Here is an 18,198-nt window from a genome sequence, read left to right on the forward strand (position 1 = left end):
TCAAAGTTGGGGTCTCTCATATTTTTTGGAAATAGATTTCCATGTATAAAGTCTTGAAAAGATTTTCTTTTAAAATTACTTTATTCTAATGACTTTATATACAACGAATCCTTTTTTATACACGGTGCTCATGATTAGAATTTTTTAAAGCCTTTCCGGTATTTATGAAGTTAATCCTGCAAATCTCCTTTGAGGCAAAAAAATTTAATACATACTCTATTTTATACATGCTGTCATTTAGAGCGAAATACACTTTTCACATGCTGAATGAAACAGGCATGAAGAACTTCTTGCCTGTGCTGTTACTATACATCCTGATAAAAGTAACTCTGGCACCCTTTTAAACCCAGCTGAAATACTATCCTATGCAAACATGTTGCTTTTTTGTCTGTACTTAAGTTTAAGCTGAAAGTGATCCAAAAAAACATGAATAATGAATCACATAGTAAACACTTTGACCCCTTTTTATTTTCATTTTTCTGCAGCAATATTATCTTGATCCCTTTGGACACCTTTTGAAACTGAAAAATGTAACATTATAGCAAGACAGGCAATTCCATCCATGCCATATGTTTCTCTTACAATTTACTTCTCAAAGTATTTCCAATTTATTTTAACTTTTAGACAGTCTCCTTAAATAGCCTTTGAAGATCTTCTCTGCTGCAGCTTCTGTGTATGGAAAGGCATAATACTTTTTTTCTTTAAATTAAAAAATGTTAAGGATAAATATTAAGATTTTTAAATATCTTTCCTAGATAGGGAAAAAGAAGTAAATACAAAATTGAGATTTAAACTTATAAAGTCTTTTGGAGATTTTTTTTTATGTTTTTGAGTGTCTTGTCTTAGTATTTCAACTGCTAAATTGGTCAACAGAGGGCAACATAGCATTAGACATGGAATATGATTGTGTGAAGATCACAACCACTCTGTGAAAACAAGTTGTGCAATGGAGGAACTATAGAGTATTAGACTGATTATTAAAAAATTTAGTACAAATCAAAGAAAAAAGTAGGAGTGGCAAGTATGTAAAATATTTAGGATAATGTTGTTGTAGTCTTTGGTAAAGCAATGCTTAAAATCTGTAGTCAAAATATCAAATCACTTAAAATTTGCCAGGCTCATTAAACCATGAACTAGGAGAAAAATGCAAAACCAAATAAAAGAGTAAATGCAAATGACATTGGAATAATGCTTACAGCATTAAGGAAAAGACTTATGCCTGAAGTTCACTGTGTTTTAGAAGGATTATATTTAATTCTGTTTGCAAATTGAGTTACCTGTTTGCTTTTCGGGATAAATAGGCACTAAGATCATGCTTTTACCCAGGTGGAAGTAATGACTAAGATGATGTCTTCCTCAGTATGTGTACAATCACCCAAAAGCAATAGTGGATTGTTTGTTCAGTAATCAGTTTACTAAATCATTGATTAAACTCTGCTGGTAGAGAGTTAGACATTCTTTTCTTTAAAACCAGTAAGCATAGAAACTTTGTGTCAATATGTCTGCTTTTAGACATGCCGCCATTTGCCAGAAAGGGTCTGGATAAATGCAAGTTGCCCTGAGAGAAAGATGTCTGTCAAGCTGCACATGTTTGTGTGGTTGCTAAAGACCTGATTCAAGTAAATGCTCATTTTTGCTTATATTTTTCCTCATTTTTATGGACAGCTGGCTGCATACTGAAGACTGAATTTATGCTGATCCAAACAATAGTATTTTTTATTTCCCAGCTATGTTGAAATTTGCAGCAGCACAAAACCGTCCTATTTTGATACTACTGAGAGGAAAGTTGTTACTGCTCCCTCAACGGTGGTTCTGACACTGCAGTTTTCATGGTGGAGTCAGCACTACAATATTGGAGAATGTGTTAAATTCCTCTCTTCAGAAAAAAATACTCTACATAGCTAAAAGCGTGATGAAGCCTAAACATTTGCTCCCAAAGACAACAAAAATCAAAGAGAAATTTATGCAGAATTTGTTTTCTAGCTCTGTTTTTGAAAACTAACAAAAGAGCAGCTGTACTGCATAGACCAAATGCTTATTCTGCCTCCTGCAGTGGCCAAAAACTGATGCCTTGGGAAGAATACAAGGCGAGAGTAAGCATATATGAAGGATGCTTCCAGAATAATCCAAAATGTGCCTGTCATTCAGAAAAAAAGGAGGCAATCATTGTCTTCATGCATAAGTTTATTTAGGTGATGTTAAAAAAACAGCTAAAACTTAGTAATTCTGTGTAGTACAGAGAACTGTGAGAAAAAGTTGTTTGCATATGAGTCTCTGTTTTACATGTGCAAAAATATTTTTAAAAAAACATAAGTCAGAAAACTGCAAGTCTCAGGTCTTTTACTACACTCGTCAGAAAACTGAGGAGAGTTTAATCTCTGCGTGATAATAAATGTACTGGGAAGTAGAGGCGTAGCGGCACTAAGTTTTTAGGAGTCACTGCCAGGGTTTGGTAGCTTGGCATGTATGGTAAAGTCATGGATGTTTTTGATCACTGTGGCTGAATCTGGACTGTGGGACATAAACATCCTTCCAAACTCGTGGTTCACGATGAGCACCACAGCTGCTTCCTTTATACACACCAATGCCTCTGTTCCTAATCAAGGGGTAGCCTTGGTGCAATGCAGTCATTTTCCAGTCTGGACAAATGTGGAGGCAGGATAAAGAGAGCAAGTGCGTAAGATACCTAACCTGCCTTGATACTCATTTATGTAAGTGTATACCTTTTGCTAAGTATAGGACTGATGAAGGCTCTTATCAAGTATAAATACCCAAATAGTAAGTGAATTTTTGCTATTGTTTTTCAGTAAAGATAAGTTCTTTAATCCTGCCAATTCTTTATGTGAAGAAGCCACTCTGCCTCTTTCATTTGTGATAGATATGAAGGTGTTTGCTTATTTGAAATAAGAACCAGACCCTTTATGAAAAGATTGTCAATCAGAAGTGAGTTAGAGTGAGACAAAATAGTAAAATAGTTTTTCTAAAAAAAAAAAAATAGCATTTATCAATCACCCAGGGCCATTCATTGTTACGAGATACTGTTCAGGGACTGAAGTTTCCTATTACCTTAGCAAAAATAATTTCCTCCATTGTGTTTCTTTTCAATGTGGAAGAGCCTGTCAAGTCCAGATTAAACACTGAGAAGCAAATGAACTACTGTTTTCTGCCTTTTGGTACAGGATCATTCCTTTCACACATCTCTCCACCTCCGTAGTAAAACTGAGACATATACCATTACTACTGAACATCTGACAAAATATGCTCATTTTGTGAGGGCAGAGAGAGGTCTTTCAGTGTGAGCTTGATGCTTCACAGGTATGTTTATATTGCTTTTAACTTCAGAACTAATGGAATTGCTTTGTCGGCCATGGATACCTGTACAGGGCTTTAGTAATTGGTCTGGATACACAGCAAGGCAGTATTTTATTCCTGGTTGTTTTCTTTGTCATAGCTCACTCTGTTCCTATACACTCCATGTTGTATGGGCAGAGCGTTCAGTGTCGCATAGGTATGGGAGAAATGCTTTCTATCAGAAGATTCATTTTCCCTTTAATTGACTGTTTTACCTAATTTAACATGAATGTGGGACTCTCGCTTGAGAGAATGAAGCATTCATCCCTGTTCTTTCTCCTAGAGGAGCTGGCCACTCTTCCACTTGTTAGCCTTGCTTCTTTCAAACAGCAAGAGCAATCGCTCCTTCCTCTTCAGCAGAACATGTGTCAGCTCTGTAGCCACCTTGCAGATGGATTTAAAATGAAGCCTCTTCATTAATACATTTGGTTGCTGCTTAAGACAACAAGTGCTACCAAATGGCATTGCCACAGCAAAAAGTCCTTGTATAAGTATTTATGTATTTCTAGAGTCTTTGAAGAAAAATACCCAAACCTTTCTTAAATTGCCTGGTGTCCTGTACTTATTGGGGTAGATTAGCAAAAGATCTTTCATAGGGCCTGTCTTTAAGGTGATTGAAGGGAGAAAGCGCTTACAAGGCTAAGGCCTGGATGTGTGTCTGGCAGACTTTGTGATCTATGACGCAGCTAGGGTCCATTTCTACTAGTAAGTGAGAGCCTCAGCGGGTGGAGCTGTTTAACAAAGAGAAGCTGGCCAGGATTCGCGTAAAGTGCAGTCTGGGAATAAGGAGAGAATGCTATTTAATGCCACGTCTGATTGCAGGAAGATATACAGGGCTGGAAGCACTCCTGACACATCTGCAAAGAAAAGCTATTAGTCACTTTGATTTCATCTCCTGCTATATTCACACTATAGTTACTGCTATGGGCTAATAGCATATAAGGTAGTTACTTTGTCTTAGTCAAAATACTTCACAAATCACTTAACCTGTTCAGATGTAGACATATGCTGGGGAGATACAATAGCAATTTTAGAGGTAGGGTCACCTTAAGCTTTCACACACAAAGAGAAGTTTATGTGCCTGTCAGCGAGTGCGTCATTGCAGATTTACTTGGTTTTGTTTGACTGAGCTTCCAAGGCTCCCGTGACAGGTGTTTTTCAGTTTCGAACAGTCTAGTGTCTGCACGTAACCTGAAGTTGCTGGGGCTGTTCCCCCAGAAAAATTCGTTTATTTGGCAGGTGCCCCATCTAACAACCTGAGATGAGATCTGCAACAATAAGCAGATGGGTAATGCTCAGTTTCCACCACCCCTGTTTGCTCTAACCCTGACCAGACTTCTTAAAAACAGCTTCTGCCCACTTGTCTTTTTCTGATCCTGTACTTCAGGTAGAACATCCTAAAAAGATTCACAGCCATCAGGTCTCAACCGGTGGGTCAGTAAAGGGCACTAGACCCTTCTGTGAGGCGTTGTACCCATCACAGTAGCATTTACATTAATAACACAGTAAGATAAACACGTTTCTCAAGGTCCTGAAGGTGGGTCGGGGCAATCCCAAACACAAATACAGGCTGGGAGGAGAATGGGTTGAGAGCAGCCCTGACGAGAAGGACTTGGGGGTGTTGGTTGACAAGAAGCTCAACATGAGCTGGCAGTGCACGCTTGCAGCCCAGAAGGCCAACCATATCCTGGGATGCATCAAAAGAAGCGTGACCAGCAGGTCAAGGGAGGTGATTCTCCCCCTCCACTCCACTCTCATGAGACCCCACCTGGAGTACTGTGTCCGGCTCTGGGGCCCCCAACATAAGAAGGACATGGACCTGTTGGAGTGAGTCCAGAGGAGGGCCATGAAGATGATCAGAGGGCTGGAGCACCTCTCCTGTGAGGACAGGCTGAGAGAGCTAGGGTTGATCAGCCTGGAGAAGAGAAGGCTCCAGGGAGACCTTACAGCAGCCTTCCAGTACCTGAAAGGGGCCTACAAGAAAGCTGGAGAGGGACTTTTTACAAGGGCACGTAGTGACAGGACAAGGGGTAATGGCTTTATGCTGAAAGAGGCTAGATTTAGATCAGATATTAGGAAGAAATTCTTCACCATGAGGGTGGTGAGGCACTGGAACAGGTTGCCCAGAGAAGTTGTGGATGCCCCAACCCTGGAAGTGTTCAAGGTCAGGTTGGATGAGGCTTTGAGCAACCTGGTCTAGTGGAAGGTGTCCCTGGCCATGGCAGGGACGTTGGAACTAGATGCTCTTTAAGGTCCCTTCCAACCTAAACTATTCTATGACTCTCTGATTCTACTTCCTGTAAAAAGCTCATTTATGATCTTAAGTAATTTAAACAACTTTTGATATTTGATATATTATGTCTAGCAATGGTAGACTCAAAATACTTCAAAACCTTGATGTGGTGATGTAGGTAAATTTAGATATCAAACATATCGTCCTGTATATTCTGCAAAGGTTATGTATTTAGAAGTCTATTTAATTAAATAAACATGTGAGTGCTTTCTTTCTCTACAATAACTAAGACTTTTAGGTTTAATTAAGAGTTAATTTTATATAATTTTGTCTTAATTTTATAAGAATCTCTTAAATTATTACATATCATTCGTTTATGCAGTAATCTTTTTCCTATAGTAATTACGCTTGCATTTTTAATATAATTAAATAAGTCCAAATATATCTGAAATACATTGGGCTTGGTAGTTCAGTTTTACTGGAATTCCTAAATTACTTCCCTTTGTTACATTGACTTCATGCTTTTGCACACGCCAGAGTCTGTAATTTTGAGTGGTAAAACTGGTAGATAATACTGAAGTCAGATTTTATGTGAAAATTTTTTTTTTCCATTAATTGGTCATCTTTTGTCAGACAAATTTTTTTCTTATATCTTTGGATGCTTTTTATATAGTTAGTGTGAGTAGTTGATACATGTTTCATACAGCAGTAATAATTTTTTTAAAACAGTGATACTTTTTAAGAAAACACAAGAGCTTTCATTTTGATGAAGCAAACACCTAACAATAACATGAGCATACACGTAAGGCCTGAAAACTAAGTAGCTGAGCTGCGTGATCTTTCAGTGCTATAACTAGTAAGTAAAAAACAAAGTCAAAGGTCTGAGGTTTTTAAGACAGTAATAAAAAAATTGATTCTGATAATTTTTTTAAAAATAAAATAAGGATATGTTAATTTTAAAAATAACTGTTTAAAAAGCACTTGGAGCATAAATATGGTTGTATTACAGGTTTCTGTGATTTACCCCTGGTTTAGAACTGCAGTTTTAATACAGGTTTCCTTTTTATAATTGCTCAGATGGCAGAGTGAACATGGATTAAGGAGATGTCTTCTCTTATTTTAAGATGAGGCAGTTATTTATGTTAGCTAAATCTATATTTAATATATTGGGCTCAGCCCTGAATAAATTTTCAGCAGGCATAAATTATGCTGTGCTTGCTTGCATTTATTTATATTATAATAGTGCTCTTTTTAAAATTAATACAAAAATAGTTCCAATTTACTGTGTTCAGATTCCCATAGTACTAGATGGAAACACTTTAGTTAAAGCACTGCGAAGCCAAGAACTTGAAGATGGGACTTTCAAAGACTCCTACTAAGAGAATTAGGTGTCCTGATCACATAAACGCTTTGTGAAAATGCAGTGGTAAATGTACCTTGCAGATAGCTTCACAGTGAGTGGCTGGGAAAGTGTTTGGAAACACCTCTTGAATTTCCTGGGATCCATCCCTAAGATTATATATTCCCCCCTCCAGACCAAACCAGGAGCCATCTGACAAGCCTTTACAAACTTTGTACTTCCTCTGAGGAACATGCAGGTGGAAGCCCTGTTCCCCCATGTTGGCTCTCAGTCCAACCTGTGTCATGAGCTGTCCTGGTTTTAGTCCCTAATCATGTTCTACTCATGTACTGGTGAGTAGGCTTTGAGGATATTCTTCCCATTTCCACATCTGTGCTTCTCGTACAATACCATTTGCAATTTATCACATATATTTCCCATTTTGGTCCTTCACCAGCTGTGCTTCAGATGTTCTAATGATCTTCCAAGTCATTGAACTTGAACACAACTATGTCAAAATATGTTGAACAGAATGTTTTGCATGTTTTTTCATAATTTTAAACCATATAATTAAGTGACACTGTGCTCTGTACACATAATTGACAAGCAATGTTGTAATTAAATGAACAGGTGAGCCTGGGACAAGATAAAAAGCCTCTGTCCTTATGGAGCTTGTCAGGATACGTTGCATTATATTATTTAGAAAGCTGCACTTTTTAAAACTCTGTGTTTGGGCAGTTCCATCCTTCCCAGAAAATGCTTAATAAGGTTTCCACGGCCATGTGAGAACGTTGTAAAGTAAAAGACTGACCTTTACTTCTTCTACCTTTAATATAGGTGATATGTTCAAATTTTTGCAGGCAAAAGTAGTTTTTCATATGAATTTCTGATTTGCTGTTTTTACAAGATTTTGACCAAAGGAGCATGGCATTCTCTAAACCTATCCCAAAGGACTAGTTGAGTAAAGAATTTCTAAGTTAAATTCAGCGCCAATATGAACTCTTTAACCAAAGAGATTTCTTACACTTCCTAAATTCAAATGGCTGAATATGTTACTAATTTCTCATCTGTAATGTTTCTCAGTTTCTGAAAATTGAGTCTTAACTACAGAATTACTAGTGGCAAATTAATAATTTAAGTTTTAGTGTGATGTGCTATTTGAGATACCAATGGGCTAAACCAATTTTGTTTTCAAATAGATTTCTTGGAAGAATGCTAAATGCCACCAAAATGTTTTCTGAGAACTTGGTGGGTTTTGTGTTGGTCTTTTTTTTTTTTTTTTTCTGTCAGCTAAATTGCACTGAAAGAAGATACTTTCTTGAAAGTGAAATATTATTAAGGTAGATGACACTGTTGCTACTGTGAGAAGAGTGTGACTGGCTCTTTTGCTGTGACAAAACATTAAAGAGCACCTTCCCCCCTTTCTTTGGCATTTGTTAGTGTCTTTTAAAAACATCATTGCACTGTGTTCTGTTATGAAGTTAATAAAATGCGCACCTTGACTTAATATGTTACAACCCTCACCACTTTAATCCTCCCAAACTACAGTGCTTTTAAGAAGTCAGCCAGGGACGATACTGAGAGAGATAAAGATAAAGATACATCTTGTAACCAGTGATGCAATAAGATTGTGCCACCTATCCTGTGGGATCTGCACTGGATCTTTCTGAGCTTCTGTAGATCACGTAATGCATCCTGTTTCCATGCTTGCCTGAAAATTTGAATATTGGTATAATGTGAACCAATGATCAATGTGCTGAATGAGTGAAAAAGCAGCCATCATTTTCGGCAGTGTTTCATACAGGACAATTATTTACAATTACTTATTTCAATAAGACAGAGAAAAGGACATTGGGTAAATGGAGATGATGTGCTTCTCTTAGCTTACCATAGAGTGTCCCTTGACTTGTAATATCTCCTCAACAATGACTAGTGGAATATCATAAAATGCAGTTGGCAAATGAAGGGAGGTAAGAGAAATAATATAATTGTGTGGCTTAATGTTAGTGTTGTTTTAAAAACTGTTGAAAAACCACATAGTTAAGACTGGGAAACTGTCAGTAGTGGGATTGTATAATACATTAAGACATGGACTAACCTGAATATGTACAACTATACTGGGAACTAAAAAGGAGAATTTTTGTGGAAATTGGGAAAGAGAGGGACTTTTAACCTGAGATTTCTTATCTACCCTGCACCAAATTCAGTGTTGATATCGTTAAATGGCAGCGAATACCTCAAACTGGTCTGGTCTTTGCTAGGATTAATTCTAATTTTGATGCTTTTTATTCTGTACAGCCATTGGGCAAACATGGAGCCAAAGCCAAAACAATACTCTCTGGTTTCCCATTAATTCTAACATGGCAATTAACTGAATCTAAACAGTCAAAAAATGAAGGCACTAAATGAATTTACACACTTAATGCAGTTTACAATTGTTGAAGAGTTGACTTTCTCAACTGTTTTCTTGGACAGAAGAAATTTCAGCTCACAGATTTCCCAGTTCAGTTGTTAGTTAGGGAAATATTGAATGAAGGCTCAGGTAATACTTGTATTACAGCCTATAAAGTATATGTGCATAATGCTGTTTTCAAATATAATTGTTTTTCAAACAGACAAAATACTATCCCAATTATGGTAGCATAACATTTTAGTCTGACAAGGAATCTTAAGAGATGTGACTTTTACTTCAATTAGATATAAGTCTAAATAATGTAGATTGCATTCGTTTGAAATGCATTTTAGACAAAGTTCTAAATAAACTTAAGTTTCTCACTGATTATATTATCTATTTTACATTATTTTACACTACATTACATTACATTGCATTACGTTACATTACATTATTTTTAACTACCTTAGTCATGGGAATATTGTAAAAAGTTGCTGTACGGTATGGTCTCCCAAGTGTTCTGAACTGATCTAAGACACTGCTCTCCTAACAGGGTTGCCTTACTGCTTTCTTGTACTCTTGCTAGTGTTCGTGATAATGCTGGTACAAGAAGAGAGAGGAAACATGGAAATGTGCAGTCAGTGGAGAGGAAAGCAGTCCCTCTGAGGCAGCAAAGAGGAATTACATCTGTTTAAACAGACTGTGGAACTGCAGCCTTAGGCTCTGGTGATCCTCTGTAGGGCCTCTGCAACACTGGGCAGTAAAAGAGACTTTCATTCAGTCAAAATACTCTTATTCTAGGGAAGGACTCAACTCCGAAAAATTACTCTCTGGAGAAATTTTCTTTTCAGCCTCTGCTCAATCAGCATGTTTGTGGGATTACAGTCTAATTCGGGTGTGCTCAGGTGTGTGGTATCTCACGTGCTCTCAGGGCTCTGTTGACAGTCTCCTTGTGCTCGCAACAGAGGAGTCTGGCGTGTGGTATAGTTTTAGTGCCACCTCCAGCATACGGTATGGTTATAACTAGGTCAGTGAAGACCTTGCTGCCCTCTAGTTCCTCTTGGTTGTTTCAGCTATTTGAGCCACCACACCAATCCACAAAGAAATTAGTTTAAAAGAAAGCATGCACCGCCATCACAGTGCAAAGAGATGAGGTGCTTTTGTTCGCAGCCTGATAAAGACCAGGAAACATTGTAGCTTAATCAGCAAAGAAATACTAGCCAAAACCTCTCTGTATTGAAGCTTACTTGAATATCAGTAGCATAAGATAGATATTTAAGTGCAGAATCATTATTGATTCATGATTATGAATTTGATATTGATACATGATACATGTATTGATATGATATTGATACACAATATATGTATTCAGGTTTTTTAATGCTTTGTCACTCAGGCCATAAATTCATAGTATCAACATCATAATGTAAGAAAAAAGTTCAGTGCATGGATTTAAAGATTTTTTTTTGGATACACAAATCTGTGGCAACCCCGCATAGAGAAGAGTTGCATGCACAACTCCAGTGGCTAAATGGGGCTTGCTTTGCATGTGTAAGTACAATTCTGTTCCTGAAAATGCAAACAATAATTTATTCCTACTTCATCTTGGAAGGGTAGCTGAAGATTGTGTCGGGTACCTTTTAAGAACTGAAGCCAGGTGACAAGCTGTTGCAGTTTCAGTCAAAGTCAGTGTTACCTGGGTTTTGGTCATCTTCCAATAAATTGACCACATAGCTAGCTACCAGTTACCCTTTTCTATCAATGCTCTATAGTGGACACTTTCTCTCTTTTCTGGCTGGACTATTACGCTGAATTGGTTTGCCCACCAAACTTTTAGTTGAGGTACAGTCTAGAATACTACCTAATCAATCCATGATAGCAGGATGCATTCAGTCCCAATGTGTAGTAAGCAAGGAGAGAGTGGAAAAACTTTTGGGCTCAGTACTCAAGTATGGCAACATCCAAGAGACAATTTAAACCCAGCTTTTTATTTGCCAAACATTTCACAGCTTGTTTTCTTTTAATTTGAATGCTTCATGTTGAAAAATGGAGAACATAAAGGAAGCAAAAGCAGAAAGGTTTCATGATCACATTTTTACAAATACAGATCTTTGTATTTTAATTCCAAATAGCCTGTAATTTCAAAAATCCATTATACTAAACCCCTTTTAATTTTAAGTTGAAATGAAAAGCTTACAGGGCAGAGGTTAAATAAACTATTTTGTTTATCTCATGACTGATATTTTAGTTGGTTTTGCTCTCTAGAGGGGAAGAGAAAAACAAACCCTCAGATATTTGCACAGCTTTACTGAAAATAAAATAAGAACAAGATCAAAAAAGTTCTGTTAGTCCACATTAGTACTGCCAGATCAGCTACTCAACCTTGCCTCTGTAGTTGGAAAAAAGTACTTTCTAAATTAAAAAAAATAAGACTGAAAGACTACAAATGTTCTTCTAACCCATCCCCTTGTTTTAAGGCAGAGAGAGAATTTTGTGTCATTCCTGAAAAATAGTTGTCTAATCTTCTTAAAGGTTCCTGTGAAGGAGACTGACAACCTCCCCAGTCTTTAATTAACCTCAAAGAGAGAAAGTTTCTTCAGGTTTTTGGCTGAATTTTTTTTGCTGCAATGCAAGCCCATTAGTTCTTATCTCACCCACTGTAGACAGAGTGAACAAACTGTTCCCTGCTTCTTTGCGATAGCCTTGTAAAAACTGTTATTATGCCCACTCTCAATTTTCTCTAATTTAGCCTGATCAGTTCCAGTTCTTTCAGTCTTTCTTCATAGGTCATGTTTTCTAGATCTCTGATCTCTTTCCTCTCTCAGGGCTTTTTCAGACAGTTCATTTCTTTCTTTGAAATCTGATGCCCAAAAACGGATGCAGTATTCCAGCTAGAGCTTTGCCACTGCCAAGCAGAGTTGAAGGATTACTTCCTGCGCTTTGCAGGCCGCTCTCCCATACGTGTCTCAGAATGGTGATTGCTTTTTTTTGCAGTAGCACAACTATGACTCTCACTCAGCTTGTGATCTGCTCTATCTCCCAGATTGTCATTTGGTGTTCCCCATCCTGAACAGCTGATTATTTCTGCCTGAGTGTAGTTCCTTCTGCTTTTCTGTACAGCAGTTCAAATGTCTTTTCTAAGCAATGCTCCAATTTTAAGTTCTTGCAATGCCTTCCTGTTGCACATTTGCAGACTTAGTTAATGTGGTTTCTGTTCTGTCATCTGAGTTCTTAATGAAAACATTGCATTTTGTAAGCCAGCAGGTCTTTTCAGTTGTTCAAAGACTCATTAATAACCACGCACTGATTATGGTCATTCAAACAGTTTTCACTCGCTTTATAATATTTTAATCTAAACCTTGTTTCTTAAATTTGCTTATGAAATTGTTACATGAAATGGTGCCAGAAACCTTGCTGAAATCAAAATGTATGACAACCAGTTGTTTTTCGCTGTCATGAATCCTTTCACCCCCCTTACAAGCAAAGTAGACTGACTTGTGATTTGTTCTTGAGAAATTCATGTTGACTATTGCTCATCTGCTTATCTCTCAGTGCTTTTAAATTTTTTGTTTGTTCCATTTTTTTCAGTGAATTGAATTCGTACTGACTGCTCTGTAATAAGACCTACATCTACTAGCCACCTGACATGCCATCTTTGAGAACTTCTCAGTGACAATGAATAATAGTTCTGAGGTCACTTCATTCCCTTCTTGGCTGTCCTAGGATGAAGTTCATAATACACACCTGATTTGAAAACTTGTAATTTGTGGAAGTGTTCTCTAGTTTGTTTCCCTATTTTAGGCTGAGATTTTACTTCTTTGCAACTGGATTAGCCACATGCTCTCAGATGACTCTTCTAATAAAAGTGTGCAAAAATGTATTAAACACTTCAGCTTTCCTAGTCTTTTGTCAGCACCATTACTTTTCTGCTAAGTTGCGGACTAGCTCTTTCCATAGCCACATCAGAGTAGCCATACTGCAAACTCCCAATACTGAAGAAGTACATCAGGCTCTTTCAGCTCCACTCTTTTCAGCAGCCTCCATCACCAGTAACATTGCAAACTTACTTCCCACTCCTCTGACAGGTTCCCTAAGTGTCCAGCTCAACTGTCTTCTTTAGCATCCAGGACTGTGGACAGCAGAAGAGTAGAGACATCATGACCTTTAAAACCTGGAAAATGTTATGGTCTGGCTGCACTGTAGAGAACATGCTTTGTGAAAAGCAGTTGTGGTCATAGCTCTAGCTACCTGTGGTGGTGCAGTGGCCGCTAAGGGCTGAAAAGGGAAGGGGTATTCAGCTTAGTTGAGTTCTTGAGCTGCCTTTGTATCAAATTCAGCCCCAAATCACAGCATTTACAGTCATGGTGGCAGTGCTGGCAACATTGCATCAGGTGATTGGGAAAAGAAGAGGGGAACATGTAGCAGTTAAAAGTAAATAGAGACAGTTTTGTTTTAAAGATGGGTAACTTGAGGCACAGAGAAACAAAGTATTGTTTCCAGAATCTGATGGTAGGTTTTGTAATGTGAAACACCATCCAGGAGTCCCGACTGAAGCGTGTTACTCTCACACCAGAATCCACTCCACAGCTATTTAAATAAATCTCTTGGGGACGGAGGTGAGGAGAGGATAAGATATATGGGAAAGGAAATGAGAATGTTATCGCCACTTTACTGTGTAATACTCATTTAAGAATGGCTAGAGCTTTCTGAATAATTAATGTATCTCAGTATTTCATGTCAGTGTAAAATGCTGTCTGAAGAACAGTTGTTGTAAATGAGAACTGAGAAACTGCTATTAGAAAATTATTATAAACCTTAGGGAAATGCTAATTTCAAAAAAAACCCACAGATTTCATTTTGTAGTGTGACTTTCAATTGGGAAAAAAATACTTTATTTTAAAGTTCTCTTGAAAAAGTAACTAGAATGACTCTGATACCTTTTTTTTTTTTTAATCCCTTGCAGCTCCCAGACAGCTGTATAATGGATTACTATGAAAAATACAAGCACAGGATGAATGAGCTTGAAGCATTTAATATGGTAAAAGTTATAGGACTAATACCTTGGACTAATAACCTTGTATATATGTGCTAGTCTAGAACAAAGCCCTGTTAAGTTTTATTTGGAGGTGGACTGTCTTACGCTGTGGTATGCAATCTCAAAAACAAAGCAGCCCCCCCCTTCCAAACTTTGGAGCATATCCTATTCCAAAACTATATTAGGTGTCAGTAAAATAATAAAGCAAACACATGGAAGATTCTTTTTCAAGAGGGACTATTACCCTGGAAAATGAAATGTCAGTCTCCTTTTAAACCTAGACTGGTCTCCATGCAGTTATTTCATAAAAATTCTTTTTATTAAAATTCATTATTTCCCTCTTTAAAATTGTTCTGCTTCATATAATTTAATTTTCTTGTTGGACAATGTCTCAAAACCAACTAAATAACATAGTTTCCTGGCTTTATGGCATTCCATATATTTTTGATCTTTAATATATAATCTGTTTTGAAGACGTCCATCCCACAGGGAAAATTGGCAAGGTGACATTTGTACAACAGAACCACTAGAAAATGGCTGACCTTCCTGGAATTGTTCTGTGGAAGTGTAACCATTCGGAAGTGTATTGGCGCTTTTTCCCAAAATCATTATAGTATCTAATCTTTCTTTCAGTTGAAGGTTGTTCTGGCTCCCTGCGTAGAAGTTTTGATACTTCTGGATCGTCTTTGTTACCTCAAGGAGCAGGTATTTTTGCATTATATTTTATGATACCTAAAGGCTACATCAATGAAATGATACTATTTCAGCCAATTTATTACTGTGCAGACCAAAAGTCTCTGTTGCAGAATTATTATTCTCATCATTTTCGCAAAAGTATAAGCATTCATTCCACTTAGTATAAACATATGCCCAACAGATGTTTTTATTTTCAGCAAAGCAGCAACAATAAAGTTTATGTTCTTTTAATTGTATGGTAATTACTAGTCAATAGACAATAAAAAATAAATTAATTAAATATGCAATATATCTCATTGAGATATTTAATAATTAAAAAGAATATTGGAAATGCTAAACAAACATTGTGCTGTACATGCTAAAGATACCAATGAACATGTTTTAGAACATATAATTCAAGAAATTTTGAATTAGGTCCAAAATGTTTATGATTTCCTTTTATTGTTTCTTAATTAAGATCAATGATGAGCGAGGGTGCACTTTTTCCAACTGTATGGCTCAACTGAGGTACATTTGAGTAACATACAGCCTGGGTATATTTTACAAGTATAGACCCGGGATATAATAAGCAAATGCTGCTACATTTACTCCATAATGATTTATATTGCAGTGTTTCTTCTAACATTAATTTTGAGCTTGGCCTGATTAACTCAGAAGCAGCAGTCATACTTTCTCCGCACCAGTAAACATTTTTTGGACAAATAATAATTTGCTAGGAGGAAATGGTAGCATCTTCCAGCTTCTGCTCTGGGTCACAGTCAAAATAAAATTTTAAAATAAAGTTTAAACCCATTCATGTGAATATCTCTGTTTTTCCACCATAAACCTTTCATTTTAACAGCTGCATTTTATCATAAGTAAAAATTCACTTTATTCTCTGCCACAGTGCACTTGGAACAACTGAGTTGTAGTAAATGTATGCTTTTGTTCTAACTGGTATTTTTACAGAGGCAATTTGAAATATTTAAATAATGATGTATTTTCCCAAATGCCAACCAGTTATAAATCACATAGAGATCTGTATGATTTCCAAGACAGGAGATCAGACTTGCTGCATTTAGCACTAATTTACCTTTTCTAAATGTAATATACACATTGATTTAATCTTGTACTGGTTGATTCACAAAATGTGTTTAGGAAGAAAAAATAAAAATGATAAAAGCCATATGCAAGATGAAGACCAGATCCAGCTGGCCTTATTCATTTGAAAAGTCAGTTAATTAGCTTCAGTAGTAGAATGTGCTGCATAAAATGAGTAGGACTTGATCCTTAATTTCTTTGCTCTAGTTCAACTGAGAAAAAGCTTTATTGATGAAGGGGGTGGTAAGATGTCATTTGATAGTGCCAGAAATAATTTAATGTCTTTAAAATACATCCTGGTTTGGGTATCCTTTTTTCTCAACAAACTTTCTGTGATTTTCTTGTTGGGTAAGTGTTTTTTCTGCTTTGCATTAAGGATAATTTTTAATATTTTTTTGCAATTTCGTATTTCAAAATGTGGACCTATTACCATATCTTAGCTTTTAAGTCAAACACATTTTTATGTACTTCAATCATATATCATTTTACAGGACAACATTGCCTGGTCTGGACTTGTGAAGTTATTTGATCCCGTGAAATCCCCCAGATGCTATGCAGTTATTGCTCTGAAGAAACAGTCATGTTTTTAAGTGGAAGCAAATTGCAGATAGGTTGAAAGCTCTGAACTGATACTGCTGTTTCCTCACTTTTATTCTGTTATTTTTAATTGATTTCTCAAGTACACTGACTGCATTTCAGCTGCAAAAGGAAAAAGTGCGATGCCTCTTTGAATCATGAAAAATAAATATCTCCTTTATAAATGCCATTGCTTCCTTACGTCAGTTACTAAACAATGTTGAACATCTGGCTTTATTATAAAAGTTATGACCCATATTGTGTGATTATTATTTTAAAATTTTATGTTTCTTCTTTTTAAGGCATTATACTGTGTATCAATACCCCTTCTCTTGATATTTCTACTCACAAGATCATACCTTCTCAATTTTTACCAGTGCCTGGCATCAGCATCTCAGACTAGCCTCACCTTTTTCTTTTCTGGATTCAGATGGTGCATAGTATAAACAGAAAAATAACCTGCACTGTAAACAAGAGATTCGTAGACTAAATAGGATCTTTGTACTTCCCTGTTCTCCAGGTCATCAGGACCAGCTTATTTACAGAGCAACCTAGAAGAGCCTAGATAGTCACTACCTGCAAAGAGCAGTTTTGTGTTAACTGCTTCTTCCTTCAGGCATGTTCCTGGCATGCACTTGTTCGCCTGTTGCTCTGAAAGAAAAAAATGTGTGTGCTGTAATCCAGTGGGAGATTTCCCAGTGCTTAAGAATCAGCTGCCCTGCTGGAGTTCGCTCTGTAATCCTTGGGTTTTATCAGAAAGCTATTATCTGGCTCAAACGTGTTGGGTATAAACACTTTGGTACCCAAGTGAATTGAAACTTGCTAGGCAGTTTCTCGTTGGCTGTACTGCATTCATGAGTGGGAAATTTATTTGTTGATGCATTTATCTCAATGGGTTGCCTAATTAAACTTGCAGATTTTCCATCAATTAAAAAAAGAGAAAAGTTTCTATTCTAAGTCCTAGTGCTTTTATTAGAATTTTCCAGCATATATAAAACATAATTAACTACCAGTGCACAGAAAAAAAGGACAACAAATAAATAATAAAATACAGCATTAAAGAAGGAAAGGGGAGAATGCAACTTTGGTGAGCAGAAGATGAGAATAACAGAAAATATTTTTGTATTAATTGTATAGTGACAGTAATAGTCATGGGAATCAGAGTGAGATTCGGATGTGAGTAGGAACAAATCTTGTTCTGTTTCAGTCTGCAAAATATAATGAGAGCTTGTGAACGTGGCCATTCAAGAAAAGAGAAGTAAGGTATTTTTCTAACAAGTCTCATCTTTCTTGATGTGTTCACTTGGAAGAAATATGTTTTTTTGGTGGCGTAAGTTCACTGCTGTCTATTTTAGAACTCACAGTCCTCATTAGTTCCATGGATCCAGTATGAGCTTCTCACATTTGTTTGGTCCCAGTACATTCAATCCTTAGAGCTGCTGAACACCTGCAATACCCAAGGAAATTAACAGAAATTGCAGGTGCTCACAGCATAT

The 18,198-nt window shown here is 36.8% G+C and overlaps 1 protein-coding gene across 2 annotated transcripts in view; it reads left to right on the forward strand.

Moving 5' to 3' along the window:
* Nucleotides 1-16,876, forward strand: part of METTL25 (methyltransferase like 25) — a 64,646-nt gene extending 47,770 nt beyond the window's left edge. For both annotated transcript variants that reach the window (XM_059816612.1, XM_059816613.1), the window contains exons 10-12: nucleotides 14,279-14,353; nucleotides 14,984-15,055; nucleotides 16,618-16,876. In XM_059816612.1, coding sequence (XP_059672595.1) covers nucleotides 14,279-14,353; nucleotides 14,984-15,055; nucleotides 16,618-16,716 — 246 coding nt within the window. In that variant the 3' untranslated portion in view covers nucleotides 16,717-16,876. The remainder of the gene's footprint in view (nucleotides 1-14,278; nucleotides 14,354-14,983; nucleotides 15,056-16,617) is intronic.
* Nucleotides 16,877-18,198: the final 1,322 nt, after the last annotated feature.

This window comes from Gavia stellata, chromosome 4 (genome assembly GCF_030936135.1).
Source record: "Gavia stellata isolate bGavSte3 chromosome 4, bGavSte3.hap2, whole genome shotgun sequence".
Taxonomy (NCBI): Eukaryota; Metazoa; Chordata; class Aves; order Gaviiformes; family Gaviidae; genus Gavia; species Gavia stellata.